Genomic DNA, 21,286 nt, shown 5'->3' on the forward strand with positions numbered 1-21,286 from the left:
CCTTCTGTCAGCATATTTCCACTAGGGGACTCTGCTGTATTCTCCAGCAGAAATTTTTCTAGCGGAGACAAGCCCAAGGACAAGTAAAGGCACTTTAAGTAGGCACACACTTAAATGTGCAATAAAACTTCATAGCCGTTCATTAAACCGTCCTCAAATTGAAGTGGAAGCCTCATGCAGTGTAGTTTAGCAACACCGTAGATTCAGCTTCCAAACAGAGTACTGAAGTAACTCTGTACTCACATCACTTTGTGCCTACTGTTGTTAAAAATCGTAATTTACCCACACTTCTCTTGGAGCAGTTAGGCCCGCAGCAAAGAAATACAGTTAAAAATAGTTCTTCAGTTTAGATCCAGATCAAAAGGCGCACCAAGACACTAAATACCTTTGAAGACCCAGACCTGTGTCAATAGGAGTTCACACTTTGGAAAAGATGCATTCATAGTTTGTTGCCTTAGTGTTTGCTGTGTAATTCAGTGAGGATTGTTTACTGATTGCAACTTCCAGTTGCAAACTGAAGTGTTTGACTCATATCCAAGTTGTTCTCTCTACACCCTATTGGTAGAATGAAGTTTTGCCTAATATGTGTGGACTCCTTGAATAACTGCATTCAAGTAATTTGTGTGTGTAACTTTTGACAAACACTACATGTCCAAAATGAATAATAAAAGAAGTGTAAAGCGTCAAGCTCTTGGTTTAATACCAGTTTTCTAAGCGGTATTTATTTACTACTGCAAGCAGAGACGTAGCACAGTGTTTGCCAGTTCACATGAAATGGATTTGAACAGCTGCACACATTACTCTGATTCTTCGCTCTCTCTGATCGTACATAGAGTATCACTGGATACCCAAGGGATTCCAGTCTGTTGAAGAAAGGCCGAGCCTATGCACTTTCAAGATTATAATGTAAGCTACTACAATAAATCTATGAAGTGATCATTTTGACCTGTGCCCAACTTATTTATACAAGTATAGTGTTAAAGCATAACGCTGCCTTTAAGGAGGAATGCGTTTTTCCCCAAAAGTTCTGCAGTTCTGTTTAAACTATGATTTCCAGGTTTTTATGCTGAACACTAATTGATTTGTCATGCTAATAAAATATTACTATTTCAGGAAAAAGAGACTGTCGAATAGGGAAAAAAGTAAACATGCTCTTAACTTTTTAACCTCTTCTAAAGCCTCCTTTCTAGGCAGAAGGCTAACAAAGAGGGATACAAAATCTACTCAAAGAGTGGTGGGTGGCCCAATGAGGCAAGAAATATTTACTGTAACAGGACCACATGAAATTGCATGTTAACTTATGTTTCTCCGGCATGAAAAAAGTAGAAAAAATATATAGAAACAGATCCCCGAACAGCATCATTCTTTGTCAGACAGAAATATACATATTAGCCTACTAGTTTTTTCTTTTTTTTTTTCTGTTTTTTTTGTGGGTTTTTTTTTTGTTTGGTTGGTTGGTTTTTTTTTACTGTTAGAGTGTACAGAGACTAAGTTTTATTGTAATTTTTTTTACCACAAGCTCAGCTGTCGAGACAGACAGGTAGACCTACGTGCTCATCACATGCTACATCTACCAACTGCCGGGAAAAACAAAGTCAACATGTTCTAATATGCAGTAAAGCTACCATTCAAAACTATGCTCATGACACACAGGAACGTAGTACATGTAAGTCTTCAGTAATTTCGAGACAATAACAAGTAATTGCATATTTAGCTGACAGCATCTCTGTCCCTGTGTACTTCAGAGTCTTTGGTACATAAAGAACTTGGACCACAGGAACACCCAAGTGAATTGTATCCCCCTACTTGCATAAACACAGGAGTAAAGCATGGATCAACTCATGCTTTCTTGTTAAAGGATATGGACAGCTTTGTTCACATTAAAGGAAATAAGCTTCACTACTACTTTGCAATATACACCAGTTAAACTTCATCCTGATTATTTTGAAAAAGTGAAAGACAATTCAAGAGAAGAAGCTGGATGTGATTAATTGCATGCAAGACAGCGGATGTAGAAATTCAAAATATGAAAAACTGGAAGGTTTCAGCAGATTTGCAGAAGTGGATGGGAGTGGGATCATCAATTATCTCAAGCATGTCCTCAAACCAATACAGCATTCAATGGCTATAGAGGAATTGTCAGTCTCCTCTCCCATAGTCTCCTACACAAAGTTGGCTTTCCCAAAATTCTGACAAATACATTGAAAACATTCTCAGGTAACAGACTGTAGTTTCTCTTGGAAAACTATTTTGCAAGCTTTGTAAATTGAAATGCTAAAGGTACAACCTTCCAATAGCACTTTTTTTCCTTCACTGACAGCAAACAACGAACCAGAAAGAAAAAAAACCCGCGTATTTAATTACTTTTAGCCACAGAGGATTCCAGTTGTATTCTAGTATGACAAAGCTACCCTGGGAAAAGAAAATTACAATAAAGCAGTTACTTATTCTTACAGAGGTGATTTGTTTGACTTCATTTAAGTAAGTAGTCAAGGGTAGATGGCAATCTGTGTAAGGGTAGGTATTTGCAGTCTACATGAGAAATTGCAAATGGTAACAGAGGAACAATACTAAAATGCCAACCAAGCTCAAAAGCTTCAAGTAACTTCAGAAGCCCAGGCAGGTCCTGTCCCAAGTGCCAAAACCGCCTACAGATTTTAAATAGTTACAGAAAGGACAGTCTTGCCCAGGATCCTGAAGAAATTCACATCTAATAGTTACAGAAGTAGTTGCTGTCAACAACACACTACCAAACTGTTGATAATTATTACTGCATTGCAAGGGTTATGATACAAAGAAACATTTTTAAGTTAGATTCCAGAAACATGCAAGAAGATGCAACAGTGTCCTTTATCGGCACATCATCCACTGTGGATTCCACAGTAGAAAATTGCAAAAGTAATAGCAAAATAACCATGAAGTGTCCCTGGAGGAACCAGGGAAATACTGAAGAAAGGGGTCAGTGACCACGCCAAGCTCATCTTCTTGACTACACCATATGAAGTTTAATAATACCAAAGCCACAAGTCTGTCACAATCTGCACCTTTAAGCGGACTCAGGATCCCGATGTCACTATTCATATGGCAATCAGTGATTCCACACAGAAAAGGAAATGTATTCTCAAGATTTGATGCTACCTTTGACAAATAGAAAAGGCGTTACTCAAAATAGCAAGTGTCTACATTTCAGCATTATTACTTGTGAATGCAGAATAAGAAAAACTTGGCTGTCTCAAAAGAAAAATTGATATATGTACTTCCCCGCCTTATAATGAAATTCTTTAATTTCAGGGCACTCTAGCAGATGATTATAAATCAGGCATTTGCATTGCACATTGGTTGATTTTACAAAATTTTCAGTATTTGAGATTAGTAACAGGCTGGCATATTAACTATGCCACCATCAAGCAATTTCTCTGTTCAAGACCTAGCATTTACAATTCCTTAAGACTTCTCTGGTAACAACAAATGTCTATTCTATAAGTCCACTGAATCTTTACAAGGACTGAATGTCCTGGTCAAACACATATGGCTTTACTGTGATCCTAGAATCTGTTGTCAACTACAATCTCCCTTTTAACATGCAGATCACCTTTAAAAATTATTCAAATTTGTTGCTGTGTTTTTGATCAATAAAGGCCACTAACTCCTGTGCACTCAGACCATGATGGTTTTCACATGCCACATCGCAGTCTAATTTCAATATACAAACCACAAAACTTTTCAGCCTACATTAGTAAAATGCTGTGGCTGAGTCTTCATAGTAACATCATACAATTTCTGACTCCCAGCTGCAACTGGAGTTTAGAGTTTAGAGGACAGTGCATCTGTACATCTGAAGCCCAATCCATAATGCCCAACACTAGCAAGCCAACTAGCCTTACACCAGCCTCAGAAAATAAAAATTACGCCAAAAATGTGTAGTTAAATTAGGCTTTAGTACAAAATACTTGCAGTCTTGCAGTGTGCTTTCAGTATGAATGGAGCACTGAATGCAGCAAGGCAGAAACATGAAATTTAGAAATAACTGGACGCCACAACCAGGCTGTTACTGTTACATAAAAATATTATCATCCATAGAGCTGCTGCACAGCCCTTTTCATTCATTTCTCAGAAAAGGAAACACCAGCAAAGATGACAAAATTTAAGCCGCAGATGAATTTTGTTTCTGGATTAAGAATGTTACTGAGAAAGATGTATATACCGTTGGCGTAACTGCTCCAAGTACTATACAATAGCATGTGCAATGGGAGGCGGGGATCATTTCGTGTCACTGTCATCAATATTTAACTAGCAAAAATGTAATGGATTTCTTGGCAGAGTGAGAACTCACGCTGATGTAGCAGCAGCATGGTGTCAAAAATAAAATTAGCTAACATTCAAAGGATAAATTCTTAACCCCTGAATGTGCCGGAGACATCTAATTCTTGCAGTACAGCAAGTACTGCATGCAAAGTTTTATCTTGCTTTTATCAAGCTAATGGGCTACATCTTAGCACTTTGATGAAGGCAGTACCAACTTAAGCTGGGAGTTTAATCAAGTTGTTAGAATGTCCAAACTCTTGTTTGTAGTCAGCACAGTCTTCTAAAGCAAACTGCCCTCCACACTTAAAATTCTCATCAAGCTGTCAGTGTAAGGAAATGAAGTTCAATCAATAGGATGTGTCAGCGCTACCAAAACATACGCCAGATGTTCGTGTTAACTCAATTTTTGTAAGAGGCACTTTAATCAAATAAAGTCTGGACAGAATGAATGGTAACATTGTTTTGTTTATCCCTTAATCAAAGGTAAGATTCTAACCATATCTAATACTGAGTTCTTAGTATATGATATTTAATAACTTATGAAAACTTATCTGAGATAAACAAAAGAGTCCACAGGCTTAAATTCACATAAAAGAAGTCAGAAGAAAACAGTTTTAATCATAATGAGAGAAGACAGAGAGAAGCAGAAAGAAGAACAGGTAATAACTAAAGACTTTACAAAGATATACAAAGCTGGTTCCCATGGCTGGTAACAGTGTAAGTAGTAACCTGAAATTTCCTCTGTAAAAGAAGATTTGCCTTAAAGTATATATTTTTATTCATGCATTTGTTTAAATTAGGGGAGGAGTTAAGCCTAACTCACTTTATTCATCCTCCTCCCTCCTTAAGGATGGCTATTAATTTACATGATAGTTTCAATCAAACTTCCTGGTGGAAAAAAAGATTGAGACAAACATACCATCATTGTTGTCTTTGTAGCTCAATATTTTTCCATCAGACCGCAATCCTGGAGGGGTTCATTTTCAGATCCCCATTTTTTCATGCAGATCTTCTACCTCCCTGTGGCAATAACATTTTTAGAATTAAAACAGACTTTCAACTTGCACCACAGGGAGGATTTCTGATGGAATATCGAATTAAAATATGTGGTGACAGTTCACAAGTCAAATGATATCTCAACTTCTTGAAAGCAGTAGATTTCTTTCCTCTCTACATCAAAGTTGTGAGGAAAAAAACCCCAAATCTGTACTTGCTACTTTAATTATTAATAAAAAATTAAGGGGAAAAATACTATTGATACGAGAAATTAGATTCACTGAATCAATTAAATGAGGGTCTATACTGGCAATATGATTTTGGTATTTGTCTCATAGGGATCAAGCTTTACTGTACTAACAGCAACATTTGCTTAATAGCCACCTACTGTTCAACAAGATTTGTAAACAACAAACACCACTAGTTTTGCAAATTCATCGTAAGTGAGGTAACACAGAAGAAAAGTAGTACAGATGCAGGCATGAGATCAGGAGATCTCATGATCAGGAGATCTCATGAGATCATGAACAACAGGAGTTCAGAAAGTACTAACCAATTTAATGATGATGTTCCAGATAATGCTGTTTTAAAAATACCAAGTTATCCTACTTATATACTCATCTAATGTCTTATTTGACTAAAAGACTAGGCATCATCAATGTATAAGATCTGCAGATCATGACTCTGGTACCTTCAGCACCACACATATGGTAAATCCAAAGATAAGATTACCCCATTAACACACCTACACATCCACATTATGGGTTCCGTCTCATGACAGACACACAGAACTACAGCAACTGTTGATTTCAGATTGACCGCTTCTTTAAAGACAGCAGCTTTTGCTGTTAGGTAAATGACAAAGGTTTTACTGAATAAATCCTAAAATTGAAGGCCTGATTACTTTAGGGACAGAAAATGACTCAGGAAATGGAAGCCAACAAAATTTGGATATTATGATAAAATTGTTAAGAAGGATATATTGTTTATGATATGAACTCTTTCACTGTTGCAGTAAACAAAATTTTAAGACTAACTCAGTCCCCATAGTCTAAAGGCACCACTCCTAAGAATGATATCATACACACAGGAAAAGAAATTTAAACACGATGCCAATCTAAAGCTTGTACTTTCCCTTTCAAACATTACAAAAGGCACTCACTACTTCCACTGAGAATGTCATAAGGTCACCTGAAAAGATCAAAATTCCTACATTTTGTTTTTCCTAGAAAAATCCTTGTCAAGATTTTTTTCTATTCCAAGCAGACAGGCAGTTTTTTCTGGAATAGGACAAAAAAAACCCCCTATCTTGAACCATTACACCTTTCTTGTTTGCTAAAAGACTCCTTAGTTTTATTTCTATAGTTAATGGATTAATTTTACAGTTAAAGGATTAATTATAATTAATGATCCTTGATTAATGAATCAAGATAGAGTAGTGGGAAACAGGCTGGAAGGAGTCTGACAGGCAAAAAACCCCATATTCCATTAGAATTAACTAAAAATTCAGCAGTATTTATAGATATGGCTATTTATAATGATTATATAGCATATTTTATTTGAATTGTGGTTTCATAAATGCAAGAAGTTTTTCAATACAAAACAAGATTACGGGTCCTGATTCTACCCTTGGATCAGCACTGACAGTCCTTACAGTCCACACAGTCTCAAATCTAGTCACAGCATAGCAAACCACAAATAGAACCTTCAAGGCACAGCACAAATCATCTCTTTAAAAGTGTCCTATGTAAATTTTGCCACATCAGCTACCCCACTACATTTTATTGATCCCTGTGTCTGAAGGCTACAACAATGCTATATTTTACTAAATTATGCAGCTTTAGATTAACTGCAAAGTAGCTCCAGGCTCTTGGAATATGTATATTGTAACATTGTAAAGCATGTAAATCAGTAGTCATTGGAATTGCCAATGGACTGTCACAAGAAGGAAAAAAAAAAATTAAAAAAATCCACCACACCAAAAACCAGGTCCATGGCCAACAGTAGAGATACTGACAACTGGGTGCATACTATGTTATGTGGATACATATCATTTCAAGTACTGCCAAGACTTCTTTTAGTATTTACCATGCTGTCTGTAGAGTCTAGAACCACAAAAGGTATTAAGTCTACTCATTCTTGGTGCAACAACTATACATTTATCAAATAATGTGATTTTTTTGTAGCAATTAATTCTGACATTTATGAAGTAGAATCAATTGAGACTAATTTAGCAACAATGGATTTTACTTCCAAGATGCCCAGAAATCGAACTGTTGCACCTATCTAAATTAGGATCATTAGCATAATAAAGCTACGTACTTCAGAAAATTAGCATCTTAAAATGCTCTTTAAATAAACATTATTACACCTTATTTACTTGTTTCTGCCTTAGCCTGCTTTCTAATTAACATTTACCATGGCACCTTTTACCACCTCTCCAGCATCAAACTGCTTCCTACCCACAGCCCAGTACCTCTTCCCTTCCCCTAAAAAAATAAAAATTAAAAAACACACTCAGATTCACTCTCCTGCAACTCATTGCTAATAATGGCACACTACTAAAACGAATGTTTCTCAGGGCCTTTATACTTTGTCTCCAGTCATTTTACCACTCTGTATGAGCAATGAATTCAGAAAGACTCTTGGCTGTAGAAAAAAGTGTTGGTCAAAACACATGCCCCACAAGACAGCCTCCCTCAGAACAGTCTAAACCAAGCACCTTTCATCAACACTAGACACGAGTTCCACGCAAGAAACTTTACTTGCTGTCATGCATAATTACACCATGCGAACTGCACTGCACTGATGGTGGATATACTATGCAAATAATAATGAAAAGTTGGAGTATGGGGAATGGTGTGCAAGGGGATATTACCTCTCTCCTGAAAGACCTTTTGGAATCACAAATGATAATATTCACTAATAGTTTTTTTAATCGTCATTAGAATTTAATTTCTCCTCTACACTACTGTAAATTGGCTTTTTAGTAGACATATCTTTAATTTTTAGATAAAAAAACTATTAAAACAAAGTTTTAAATATTTGAACTTATTTTAATTTTATTGTTATTATTCTAAATTTTTAAAGATGTATTAGTGCCAAAGTTATTGTGGAATTAAAAAGAAACAACAAAGAACCACCACCAAACTATCTGCAGGCAAGACACATCCATTAACACCTCCAGCCACAAACTCACCAAATTATCATATCAACTGCCCCACAAATTTTCATACTGTACTTTCAAACATCAAGAATTGGAAGCAGCCACCTGTCTCTTTTTTTGAACAGCAGTTATTTTAAAAAAAAAGACTCCTACAGATGAGCTACAATATTTAATTGTCATTTCCACCAATTTCTTGTGGCCATAAAATGATACTTAAAAACATACAGAGTTCATTTGCAGTAGTTCTTTATCCTAAAACAACTGTTCTGATAGCCACTGATCTACCAAATCTTACAAGAAACAGCATATTTAATGTTTAAAAAAACAACACTTCTGAATGCAAAAGCCTCCGAAGTTTAAGTTCTTGAAGATTTTCAAACAGAAGTTTAATTTCTAAAACTCAGCTTCTTGGGAAGAACATCCTCACCTCTCACTTACCTTAACCTTACAAGTTTTCTTACCATAGTCAAAAATAAATTTAAAAAAAAACATCACCAAACCCGTATTTCATATCCTTTCTTGACATGAATTTGTGAAACCTGTAATTAGCATATTTAATTCAAAACACATTTGAGTACACTGGAGTTACACGTATTTTCCCAAAACCTGAACCATTAGTTCATGCACATCTTCTGAAGCTGATGCATGTGATTTTTTGATGCAGTGCTACAAGACATTAATACCCAGATTCAGAAAGATGTATGAGCAATTGCACTCACTGTTTAGGGAGAAATTTGAACAAAACCTGTCCAATCTGAAGGGAATGCACATATATTTACCGGGCTGCAAAGTTATGCAGCTGAGAGAAAAGAAGAGTCTCTCTGCTTTGTTTTGCTTGCTTGACATCATGAACTCCAACTCTAAATTAGGCAGCCCAAAGACAGGAACGTATGCTACCCACGTTTTAGTCAAGTGGCCTCACCAGTTCAGCACGGAGTGCCCAGGAGGATCTGTCCTCCCTTTGGTTTCAGTTCTGTGTAGTCCCTACCCCAGCACTCATCGGGCCCTTGGCTGAGCCAGCAAAAAGTTAATCCAGCAAAAATACAGGACAGTTGAGGGTTTCCTTGCTATTTTTTCTTGCATAATTAGCATACTGAAATGGCTAAAAAAGGTTCAACAAGTATGAGAAGTAGCACAAGAAAGCAAGCGGGAGGGACAACAGGAACTGCTGCACAGCAGCAGCCTGACACTCTATAGTCTATAGACTCCCATAGGAGCACAACTTGTGTTTCTTCAGACAGTTTAAATAGACTTCGGTCCCCCTCAGAAAGTTCAAAGCTCCTGACAGTGTTCTTTGGAGAAAGGTGTACTGGAAGACATATGCTTATCACTCAACAGGTCAGCTGCTTTAATGCCAAAGCTCTACTCCTTTCTTCATTCGTAACTTGCTATTCTACCATATAGCTGAGTTAATTTCAATTAAATAGATTGAATTTTTGCCCATAAAAGGACAGTCCGACTCCATTCACCCAGCCACACACTCCTGCCACTAAACCAGCAATAAAACTGCTCTTGGACCAAAAAGGCAGGATAGCAAGGGACAGAGGATAGAGCTCACAGGAAGGGGGAAGAATCAGAAGATAAGGTACCTAGAGCCACACAGTCCGTATTGACAGCTGCCCTGCAGTTATTTGGCTCAGACACATTGTAAAACTACTGCCCTGTGGTTATTTGGCTCAGACACATTGTAAAACTAAATTCTAACCAGCTTCCTGGCTCAGCTGATTTTTTTAAAACTCCAAGTTTAGTTGTCTACTTAACTCCCTACGTAAATAGGTAACAAAGACATAAATGAAGATCTGCCTGCTCGAGAGGGTACACGGTGTTACAATGTAGTGCCTCAACCTAATGTGACATTTTTAACTGCCAAACCCCCAATCCTGTCACTGCTAAAGTTAAGTAAAACTAAGTTTAGAGGGAAGAGATGTGAACCCAAGTCAGGATCTCCATCCTGTGGGTAAACACAAAGTCACATTCCTCATGGACTTCTAAAAGTACAAAAATCTCATGGAAAAAAAAGTATTAAAATAAGTCTACCTGTTTCCACAGTTTCAGTCTCAATTTCTTGTTCCTCTGCTACATCTTGCATCAGGTAAGTCTCGTCATCATAAACCAGGACCTGAGCAGCGTAACCCTGTTCTAGTCTGGCACTAGGAACTGGCTCCACAATCACTGCTGGGAATTCAGAGACTGGCTCATTTTCCTATAGGAAAAAAAAAAACAAAAACAAAACAAAAAAAACCCCAAACCAAAATACAACCATGCTCTAAATACTGCACTGTTGAACTCTACATCAGTATTTTCCTCTTATGCTCTTACATATTTTATGGAATAACGGTAACAATTTTAAAGATTTTTAAAGGAAATTTTCTTCCAAAGCAAGAGATTTTTAAAAAAAAAAAAAAAGATAGATTATCATCCACCAAAGGGACCTTCCTGAATCTCAAAGATATTTTCCTGGCTTTAAGCACTTAAAATTTAAAGCATCAGACAGCTTTAAGATGTTAGAAAAGAGCAAGCTTTCTAAATAAGATATTCAGGCTGTGGGAAGTGTTTCTTTTCCCTCTGCTCCACAAAAATGTAATCAAGGCTTTGCATGCGTCCTGCAACATACCTACATCTGACCTGTATCTCATGAAGACTCATGTTTTGGATTAAGTATGTCAGCTATCACAAAAGAACTGCCTACTTCAAAGCCCATATGCCTATCTCTACTTATTTAAGGATCAAAATGTCTGTAACAACATATTTAATCTGTTAAAGTGTTGCAGAAGTGGAACCCTGCCAGATTCGATTTATTACAAGCTACAGGATAGTAGAATATATTTGGGTTTTGTTGATAAGAATGCAAAAATACAAGCAAATACATTGCATTGGCTAACTTTGAAAAAGGTCCTTGTATTGTTCTCCTCATCTCGTTCTACACCTCAACACATCTGAGATCTTTAAAGAGATGCTTAGAATATAATTTTGTAAACCTGGCCTACAGTTGTACTGCAGACTTCAAAACTTACTGCTTCCACTTCTCTGTGATAATAAAATTTTCTAATAAAAGATATTTGAAAAATGGGCTGCCCTCTTCCTCCTCACACAACAAACGCTAATCCATCTCGCTTTCACAGCAAGTTTACAGTGAATTTTTCTTTCAAATTAAGATGAAAGGTATAAAGTTTGTTAGTAAATAAATGCTATTTATTTTTCTAACCTTTTGATTTTTTATTCCATTGCTGTCGAACTCCAGGCCAGGGCCTCCAGTGTTAATCACTGCTGATGTCATGGTGCATCCCCTGAAGACACTCCGAGAGCTGTTATCTATCCTGAAGACAGTAATGCTGATAGCCTGAGGTTATCAAAGGCTTAAGTTCATAATCCACTTCTGTTAAACAGCTTGGCAGAGGTTGCTGAAATACAAAATAATTTTAAGTTATTTGCATAGTTTATATTCAAAAGTCTTCCAACATTTATGAAAGCTATTGCATGCTACATCTCCACATCAAAAGAGCGCATCAGCGAACACAACGGATATGACAGAATGTGCTGACCTTGGTAAAGTTAACACTGGATGCTGCCATACAACACAAGTTTCACACTAACTTTTAGTATTAAGGTAATACAATTTCTGTTTGGTTCTTTGCAATTTGTTAAATTTCACACAATTCTAAAAACCAAATAATATCCTCAGACATCTTCCATTGGCCAAAACAATGAATTTCTCACTGAGGTCAAATATCTACTATTTTTCTGAGACATACATACATTTGAATTAGTGCAGCTTTTCTAAAGTTACTTTTTTTCCTGTTAAATTAGGAGATTTTTTTTTTAATTACATTTTCTTCTTTGTTCTACTAGTTTCATAGTAATTTCATAAAGCTAGGTTCAAAAAGTTTCTTAACTAGTTTCATAAAGCTTTCAAACATACTTTTCAAAGCAATGCATATATAATACACATCTCTCAAATATATACCTCATTTCTAATCAACAGTTTTCTTTAAAATAAAAAGTATTGTAGCAATTCCTCTTTTTTTCCTATAGAAGAAATTCTTATGAGTAAAAAAAAAAATGTAGTTCCATATCATAATGCTTTAATTTGGGTATACCATGGACTCATTGAACTTACAAAGATATATAACCTCCATCTTCATGAATTTCTTTAAAACTAGAATAACAGCAGTGCTTTGTTTCTAAACAACTGCTATTTATTTATTCTGAACAAATATTATTACTCATATCCTGTCTTTGGAAGAGACAAATAATCTGTCTTCATAAACCTTGGGCTGTGAGGAGCAGTTTACTACTTCAAGATGCAAACTAAGAAGTTTGGCTTCTTAGTTGTACAACAGAAAGCACATATTCCACGTGAGACATAAGAACCCAATCTGATATCAATTACCCTTGTGAGTAACTCCACTGAGATCAATGCTTTATAACAGAAGCCAGAATTTAGCCCAGCATTTTTAATAAAATCCATCCATTTAGAAAGCTAGCACAATCACCAAGGTCTGCGAGAAAACAGGATCTTCCAACACATACTGAAGAAAAATAAAATTTATAATTAATACTCCAATGGGTAAACTCAATAAGCCTGCTTTTCAATAGCAGGCAGCCAGCTTAAACTAAATTAATCTTGCACATACAGGGAAAAGCTAGCTCAGATTCATGCAGAGTAACTGGGCTTCCTATGGGCATGGAAATGTTTACGGGCACAATAGCTTAGGTATACTAGTAAAAATTACAATTACTGATCTCCCCAACTGGATGCCAACTGAGCAAGAAAGTCAACAACAACAAAAAATACTATGCAAAAACTGTTTTAAAACTTTAATTTATCAAGATATTATGGATCCTTCAGCATGCCAGAAAAATACACTCAGAAAGGCATCATTTATGTTGCCATACCATCTTAGCACAAAAAGTCAGTAGCCACACAGCGGATGGCAGGTTACTACGAAAACACACCAAACAAAATGAAAACAAAAAACAAATCACATCAAACAAAACCACCCCTGACACAACAGAATGAGATATTCATATTTTTCACTCTTACATACAAAAAGGAGAATAAATTCTTACAGCAGCTTTCTAGGCAATTAATCTTCATGAAATAAAACTGAAGAACAGGAGATCATCTTAAATCACTGTCACAGTAGCAGCAGGATAAGCATAAAATATATTCCAAAGGAAATGAAAAAAATATATGCAATTTAGAAAAAAAATTAAGACATTTTTTGCTTATATAGGCAGTCAACTTGACATGAGAAAGCATGATTCATACCTAAAAATATTTCATTTGTAATAGCACAAAAAACCAACACAGTAGTACTTTATTTTCCATTGTTTCATTTGTAAAGCTAGTACCGCTTTTTGATTATTACCTGCCTATCAATTACCACATTATTTCAAAAGTCTTTAAATTTAGAAATACGTAAAGTAGAAAAACAGCTGTTTATAAATACACTAACATAATCAATCAGGAGGAAAAAATTAAAAATCACTTTTACCGTAAAAAGACTTCTTCCTCTTCTACAATTTTCCATCTACATCCACACTAGAAATACTGCCAAGCAATCATAACCCAAAGGAGAAGTCCAAAGAATGGAAATTCTATTTTAATTTGGAAGCACAGCCTCCAACCAATTTCCAGCATCAGCATTATTCCCGCAACTTAGACTTCTATCTATGTAAGAACACATAGCGCTTCATGCAGTACCTTTGCATAGCTCAAACATGTCACAAAGCTAATTTGGTTCTCATGCAGTATATTAATGCAAATAATCATATACTAGACCACGTGTACTGTATATTCATATTTTACGTACTATAATCCTACACAGGTGGCCAAACAGCTGCCAAATCATAGCAACTGAAAACACTTAATACTGTGTACTAGATCAGATTATATCAGAAAACCGCTATTTCTCCATCTCCTAGGTTACAACAAGTTTAGATTACTTTTGCACTGATTTATCTCTACATGAATTACCCATTACCTATAGAAGTGAACACAGGGCAATGCAGAAACTTAAACGATAATCCTCATTTTCCAGATCCAGCAGAAATTCATACTAAGAACCTTACAGGGGAAAATATACAGAATGAGTGAGATGCTAAATCTTAGCATTCATTAAAAGGGCGGTATCTTTAGACTGCACAGAATGCACAGAGCAGTCCAGGTAAAGAATAAAGGAAAGACCCGGAGTCTTTATATAACAGGATTTGAACTTCACACTAAGAGTCTTGCTATTCAGCAACCTTTTCAAAAACCTGACAGAGTGGGGGGGGGGAAAAGGCAAGCCCACTGGCCAACAAGTGGGAAGTTAAACGAATTTCAGTTCAGTCTGGTTTAGAAGTTCTAAGTTAAAACAAATGCACACGCACCTAAGTGTTCATTAGATTCCTGCAGACGCTCTCCTTTTTGAATGAACCAGCTATGCATTTGTCCTCTTCCCTTTCCCTAAGCAGTATGTCCTTGTGGAAGCCTTTTCACTTCTCCCTCAAATTTCAGTAAAATACTGAATGTGTTTCCCATTCTCTCCCTAGCAAGTCACAACCAATTTGACTTTTGGAAAACACTGCCTAGCCACTTTCAGAAATCAGTTCCAAAATTCACATTTCCCAAAGCTAACTGAGACAAAACGGCCAAAAGACAATTAGACTCAGATTCTTAAAGGAAGAGATGATTCAGGTTTGTAAGAAACCAGGTTATCCCCAGTGATACAATTAGCCAGCACAGAAGGTGGTTCAGTAACAACATGCTGAAAAATTAAACAAACAAACAAAACAAAACCACCACACACTACAATTTTAATTCCTCTCTGGACAGGTGCTTACAACAAAGTAAAACGTGGAATGACATCTAGAGGAAAAAAAAATAAATCTAACATTTCCAAAAGAGATGACCAAATATTTTTGTTACAGATCTGACATCCACTCCTGTTCTTCCTGGTCATGTAAAATGCAGAGAAACTAGTTCTGAAACATCTGGAATATCCCTCGCAACAGGGAAAAGAGCTCTACTGCATCATCCATTATTTTGATACGTATCTCATGGGAAAACAAAAATAAGTCTAGGTGCTCCCAACCTCAAAAAAAAAAAAAAATCTGAATCTTGAAGCCACATTCTTTGCCCCAACAGCAAGAAGTTTCTGTTTGCTGCTACAAAAGGCACAACAAAGATTCAAGTTTTCGATAGTTTTCACTGGTCAGGAAGATCAATTACAGCATGTATGTCTTCAGAGGCTACAGGGCACTAGTCATAAAGGCTGCAAAATACCAAACAGTTTATTCACGTATTTAATAGTACATTTATATGGCCTACATTACATATCCCAGTGTCTGCCTACACGAAATCCAAACAGTCCTCTTATGCTTTCAGTAGCTACCAGAGAAGCAGAAAAACACTGCAAATCACAACTGTGATGAACGCATAGTAGTCCCACAAAACCCAGAACCTTAAGTCAATTCCCCTGTGCATAACCACCTATCAAATTAAGAGAGAAACAAACACGCAGCTCAACAGAATTAAAAATAATAATTGAAAAAAACAGTGTGGAAAGGATGACAGACCATCACCTCTGACAGAGGCCAGGCTCAAAGTACAGTTATTTAGGACTGGCTTCAAAATAACCCTCTAAATATAAATCTGCAAATAGTTCTAATACACTTTTATTTAAATCAGAAAACAAACAAAATAAAATGATCAATGCTTGAAAAAAAAGATGCACACACTCATACCCACACATGAAAACAAGACAAACATGCAGAAGACTGGGCAGCAGTGACCAGAGGCAGCTGCTCCCGCAGCACTCAGAAGAAACATAAGACCACTTAGAACAATGTCCCCCTTTTATTCAGCTGGCATCCCAAATCCCGAGGAGAGATTTATGCGGATACCTACACAGATGCAACCGCAAGAGCAGGACTGCAGCCAGCAGTAGCATCACACACAACTTTTTGAAAAAAGGCCTTCCTTTGGTTTAATTTAAAAAAAAAAAAAAAAAAGTGCTAAGGAAATCAGCTTGAAAATGAAATTAGTTATACGTACAGAAATACACCAGCCAAGATCACTGCAGAATCCCATTAACTGTAACAAGGCTTCCAAGGGTACAAAGGTGGTCTTTCATAGGCGGCACCTCAAACGTACCAGTAAATGTCACTATCACTCTGATACATATAAACCACAGCACGCTCTGTAAAAAATTTTTGTCGACTGAAAGGTCTTTTTTAAGACATTTTCCCAGATCATTTTTACAGCTCTAACTGATTCACGCTGGCATGTGCAGGAGAAATGGTGAATTAACTTTTTTTTTTTTGAAACTCAGAACAAGTCTAAAAACTGAAAAAAGCTGACGGAGTGAAAAAAATTAAACTTGTAAATAGCTAAAGAATCAAGAGTCTACTCAACAAGATTATACAAAGTAAATCTTTGTATCCACAAAGTCAGAGGAACAAAACATTCCCTGCAATTTATAGTCCCTTATAAATTACGCCAATCACTACAAATTATGGAAAGGGAAATCAAAATAAGGAATTATCAAAGCAAGTAGTCCTGGCCACATCATACTTCAGAAGTTTCCATACAACAAGGCAATAATTTTATTGCTGAATGCACAGAAATTATTACATTGGATCAAGTTAATGATGTACCAAATCCAATGAGAAACTACAGCAACTCCTTCCACACATACTTAATACGATAATCTGGCCATCCAAAGTTTGCTCTGAAACCTCAATAGCTAAAGCTGATGAGCCCCAAAACATATAAGCTTATAATCACTTAAAAACTATTAATGTTCTGCAAAAAGCTTTGTGGCTTCAGCAGGCTTCTTCTGGACCTTCCCATATTACATCCTATTAGCAGGCTCTCTTCCCATTGCTCTCTATTTAAAGATTCCCTGAAACCTTCTCCTCCCTCTGACAGAAGTCTCATACACACACCCTTACTTTGTACCAGCACTTCTCGTTCCAGCTGTCAATTGTTGGTCCTTAACATCCATTTCCACTCTCCCACGAGCCAGAGTAGGGAGCAATTATTCATCGTTTTACATAATAAAAGAGGCAATGAAATTAAATGGGGAGGATGTGGGTTTAAAAAACAAAACCAAAAAACCCCAACACACACACAAAAAGTAGTAGTGCACACAAACTATGTAATTCATTTTCACAGTATATTCTAGAGGTCAAAAGACTAAGTTATAAGATTTCAGTTAGACAGCTTTATGGAAGTAAAGCCCCTGAATGGCTTCCGCAACTATTAAACACAAAGATGCACATACAGTCTGAAGTTTAGGGACCTTCTGAACCAGATATTACTGAAACCTGAGAGATGGAAAGAATATGTCACTGAAGGTACCATACAAAATAACCACCCTGTTCCCAGAACCTTTCCTAAAGCAACTGATACTGTCCACTGTCAGAGAGAGAGGAAGAGGATCTTGGTTCAGACCCGTTACATACAGTTTTAAAGACTTTAATTTCTTTAAGATCCTTGAAATAAAGTTAAGTTTTGCATTAACAGTCACTGACCCAGATCTCTCCTGGGTTACCCAATATAATAGATAGCTTTAGGACATCCCCTCGCAAACAATGACATGGGGTGTCCAACATACCCTAATAACAGACATTTCTACAAAGTGAACTGATACTCTTACATTCTCCAAGCTTTCCCCAAATCACCAATGTTCGCATTTTTGCCTCTTTTCAAAGTTATAGCACGAAACATGCAAATACGCTATTTCTACATTTTTTTAGGCCACAGAAATATCTGAGTTACTTTTAAATTTTATTGTTAAAGCGCTGTTTTTATGAGTCTTGAGAATTCTCTAATGCTTACACTCCTATATCCCTGGGCTCAACTTCATTTCATGCTATTTGTCTTTACTAATTAGGGAGCTCTCAAAGTTTGATACACACATAGACTAATCAGAAAGTACCAAAAAGCTTTATTAAAGATTAAATTGCAACAAAGATGAATAATTGTCAGCACACGGAAGACAGACAACTTCAAAGCATGACAAGAGATTAACTCGGAGGATGGTGAACCCTCCTCACAAATTGATTGTTTTCAACTGACAGTTGGTAAGGTTTAGCTAGCGGTCTTTGCTAAAGAAGTTAAACGGTTAAAAAAAAAGTCACAAGGACCACGACAGCGACTAGCCAAAAGGGAGGGAACACACAGAATGCAGAACTGAATTATTTACGTGGGGAAAAAGAGACATGAGAGAACACATCCAAAAAGACAACAGATAAACACAAACACTACAGCAAACCCAATGTAACATTTTACAGGGACGGCAAGATATCATTAAAAATACGGCTGACTTCAGCTATTTAGCCAGGGTGCAACCAGAGCAGGGCGCACAGCGATTTTAGGGAAGAGGGGAAGGTGCGCAGACGAAGCCGGGGCGGGAGGCTGCAGGCCCGGCGGGGCTATCCCACCGCCAGCACGGGAGGAGCGAGCACGCATGACAGCGAGTGACCAGCACGCCCGGGCTGCCATGTTCTCCCGACGCCCTGTGTAAACAAGGCGCTGCCCCCGCGGCGCTGCCCCGGCCGCCTCCCCACTCCCGCCACCGCCCCTGCCCGGGAGGGGCTGCGGGGCCCGGCCCGACAGGCCGCGGCCGCCCCGGGGCCGTGTTTACACTGACAGCCGTCGGGAACCGCCCGCCGCCCCTCAACGCCCCCTCCGCCGGCGGGCCGGCAGCCCGGGCGCAGACCCCCGCGGGCGGCGGGGAGCCAGGGGGCAGCCGGCGGGGCGGGGGGGGGGGGGTGGCTGGACGGACGGGGACGGGCAGCCCCGGCCCAACGGCCGCTCCGCCGCACCCAGCCCCGCGCCCCACGCGAAACCGAAAGTGCAGCCGGGGAGGGGGGTGGGAGGGTGCCGCCGGAGCAACCCCCAGCCCCGCCACCCCGGGGCCGCCCCACACACCTCGGCGGCCACTCCCGGGACGGGCTGGTCCCGCGGCCCCCTCACAGGGCGGGCAGGCAGCCGCCCGCTCGCCCCCTGCCTCCCTCCCTCCCTCACAGGGCCGCCTGTCAGCGCCCGTCCTGCCCGCCGCGGCGGCAGTAGCCGGCGCCGCACCCTTACCGTGCCCGTGCGCCCGGAGGCCGCGTCCGACGCCCGCCCGGACCGTGAGCAGGAGGCGGTGGGCGCCGCCCGGGCAGAGCCAGGGCCAGGGCCAGGGCCGCCCCACGGCGGGAGGGGCGGGCGCAGCGGCGCAACCTGCCCGGCCCCGGCCCCCCCCCGCGCCGCGCCACCGCCTCTGCACATGCTCGCGCCGCCCGGCGCGCGGGGGCGCTGCGGGCATGCGCGGGCGACCGGCGCCTGCGCAGGGGCCCGGCGGAGCCGTTGGCTGGTCCGGGCGCGAGGCTCCCCTGAGGGAACGGGTGTCAGGGCGGCGGGGAGACTGCCAGCCCTCCCGGCGGGTCTCTGCCTTCCCGCCTTCTTCCCCGGGGTAGTTCGCGTCTTCCGTGATCAGGCCTGAAGGGAGTCGATGTAGAGGACGCAGAGAGCGAGGCTGAGGGGAAAACCCGTGGCAGACGGGGTCTCGGTGACCCTCAGCCGCAGCCCTGCGTCGGAAAGCGGTGAACAGCTGCCTGCTTTCAAAAATCCCTCCCAACGTTTGCATACAGGCCCAGAGGGATAATTATTTTCTGCAATTGATTTTGGTACGTAAGACAGCGAGCTGTCCGTGTGTCCGAGCAGCTGTGGAGCCTCAAGCGTAACAGAACTGATTTCAGCCAGTGACTTGTAGGGGCAGTGCTCAAATTGTTTTCTTCAATCACAGCCGTCTCTTCTAGACTGCATAGTTTTTGAATTAGCCAAATTTGTAGCTAATAACAAATTTGCAGCATTTGTTATTCCCTTGTCAATATGAGATACATCGTTGTCAGAGTCAGCTCACAAACCAAGTACATATTAAGACTGTCTTGATCTAGCCTGGTCTGAGAGGTTTAGGGCAGAATTCATCATCTCCTTTACAAACATTGGGCTTTAACCATTATACCCTTCTTTGCATTTCACAGTAATAAACAGAAAAGCTTTAGCTGAATAGGAGGCATTACATTTTCAATACAGACAAAAAATACACGTTGCCAAGGAGACTTTTAACGTTAAGTGGGTTGGATGAATGGACAGTGAGGTGGGTAGAGAACTGGCTGAAAGGCAGGGCTCAGAGGGTTGGGATAAGTGGCACAGGGTCTAGTTGGAGGCCTGTATCTAGTGGTGTGCCCCAGGAGTCAGTACCAGGTCTCTTGTTTAACATCTTCATCAATGACCTGGACAAGGGGACAGAGTGTACCCTCAGCAAATTTGCTGATGATACAAAACTGGGAGGAGCGGCCAATACACCAGAAGGCTGCACTGCCATTCAGCAAGACCTGGACAGGCTAGAGCATTGGGCCAAGAGGAACCTAATGAAGTTCAAAGGCAAGTGTAGGGTCCTGCACCTAGGGAGGAATAAATCCATGCGCTAGTACAGGTTAGGGGTTGACCTGCTGGGAAGCAGCTCTGTGGAGAAGGACCTGGGAGTCCTTGTGGACAAGAAGCTCTCCGTGAGCCAGCAGTGTGCCCTCGTGGCCAAGAAGGCCAATGGTATCCTGGGGTGCTCCTTTTTAACAGGAGCCCTCTGAGCACCGAGCAGCAGTACACGGACAATACACAATCACACGCACATGCTTCTCACCTTCATTAGTGTGCAAAAGCAGTTCTCTGCGACATCTCTATTTCCATCTGACCATTCACATCTGCTGCTCTCTTGGCACTCCTATTCACCTCTTCCACCAAGTCTGATTTCCAGTCCTCAGTTTCTGCCTTAGGCATAT

General features: G+C 39.6%; 1 protein-coding gene across 6 annotated transcripts in view; it reads right to left on the reverse strand.

The window, feature by feature from the left end:
• Positions 1-19,726, reverse strand: part of ELF2 (E74 like ETS transcription factor 2) — a 40,056-nt gene extending 20,330 nt beyond the window's left edge. For 2 of the 6 annotated variants that reach the window (XM_075751173.1, XM_075751171.1), the window contains exon 1: positions 19,551-19,725. Coding sequence is in view for 2 of the 6 variants with exons in the window: in XM_075751167.1 (XP_075607282.1) it covers positions 10,505-10,670; positions 11,673-11,744 (238 nt within the window). In the remaining 4 variants the exon portion in view is untranslated. Of the gene's footprint in view, positions 1-10,504; positions 10,671-11,672; positions 11,869-19,550 lie in introns of those variants that run through there. The other 4 variants (XM_075751167.1, XM_075751166.1, XM_075751174.1 and 1 more) reach the window with 4 other exon arrangements.
• Between the last annotated feature and the right edge of the window lie 1,560 nt (positions 19,727-21,286).

The sequence above is a fragment of the Balearica regulorum genome, chromosome 4 (genome assembly GCF_011004875.1).
Source record: "Balearica regulorum gibbericeps isolate bBalReg1 chromosome 4, bBalReg1.pri, whole genome shotgun sequence".
Taxonomy (NCBI): Eukaryota; Metazoa; Chordata; class Aves; order Gruiformes; family Gruidae; genus Balearica; species Balearica regulorum.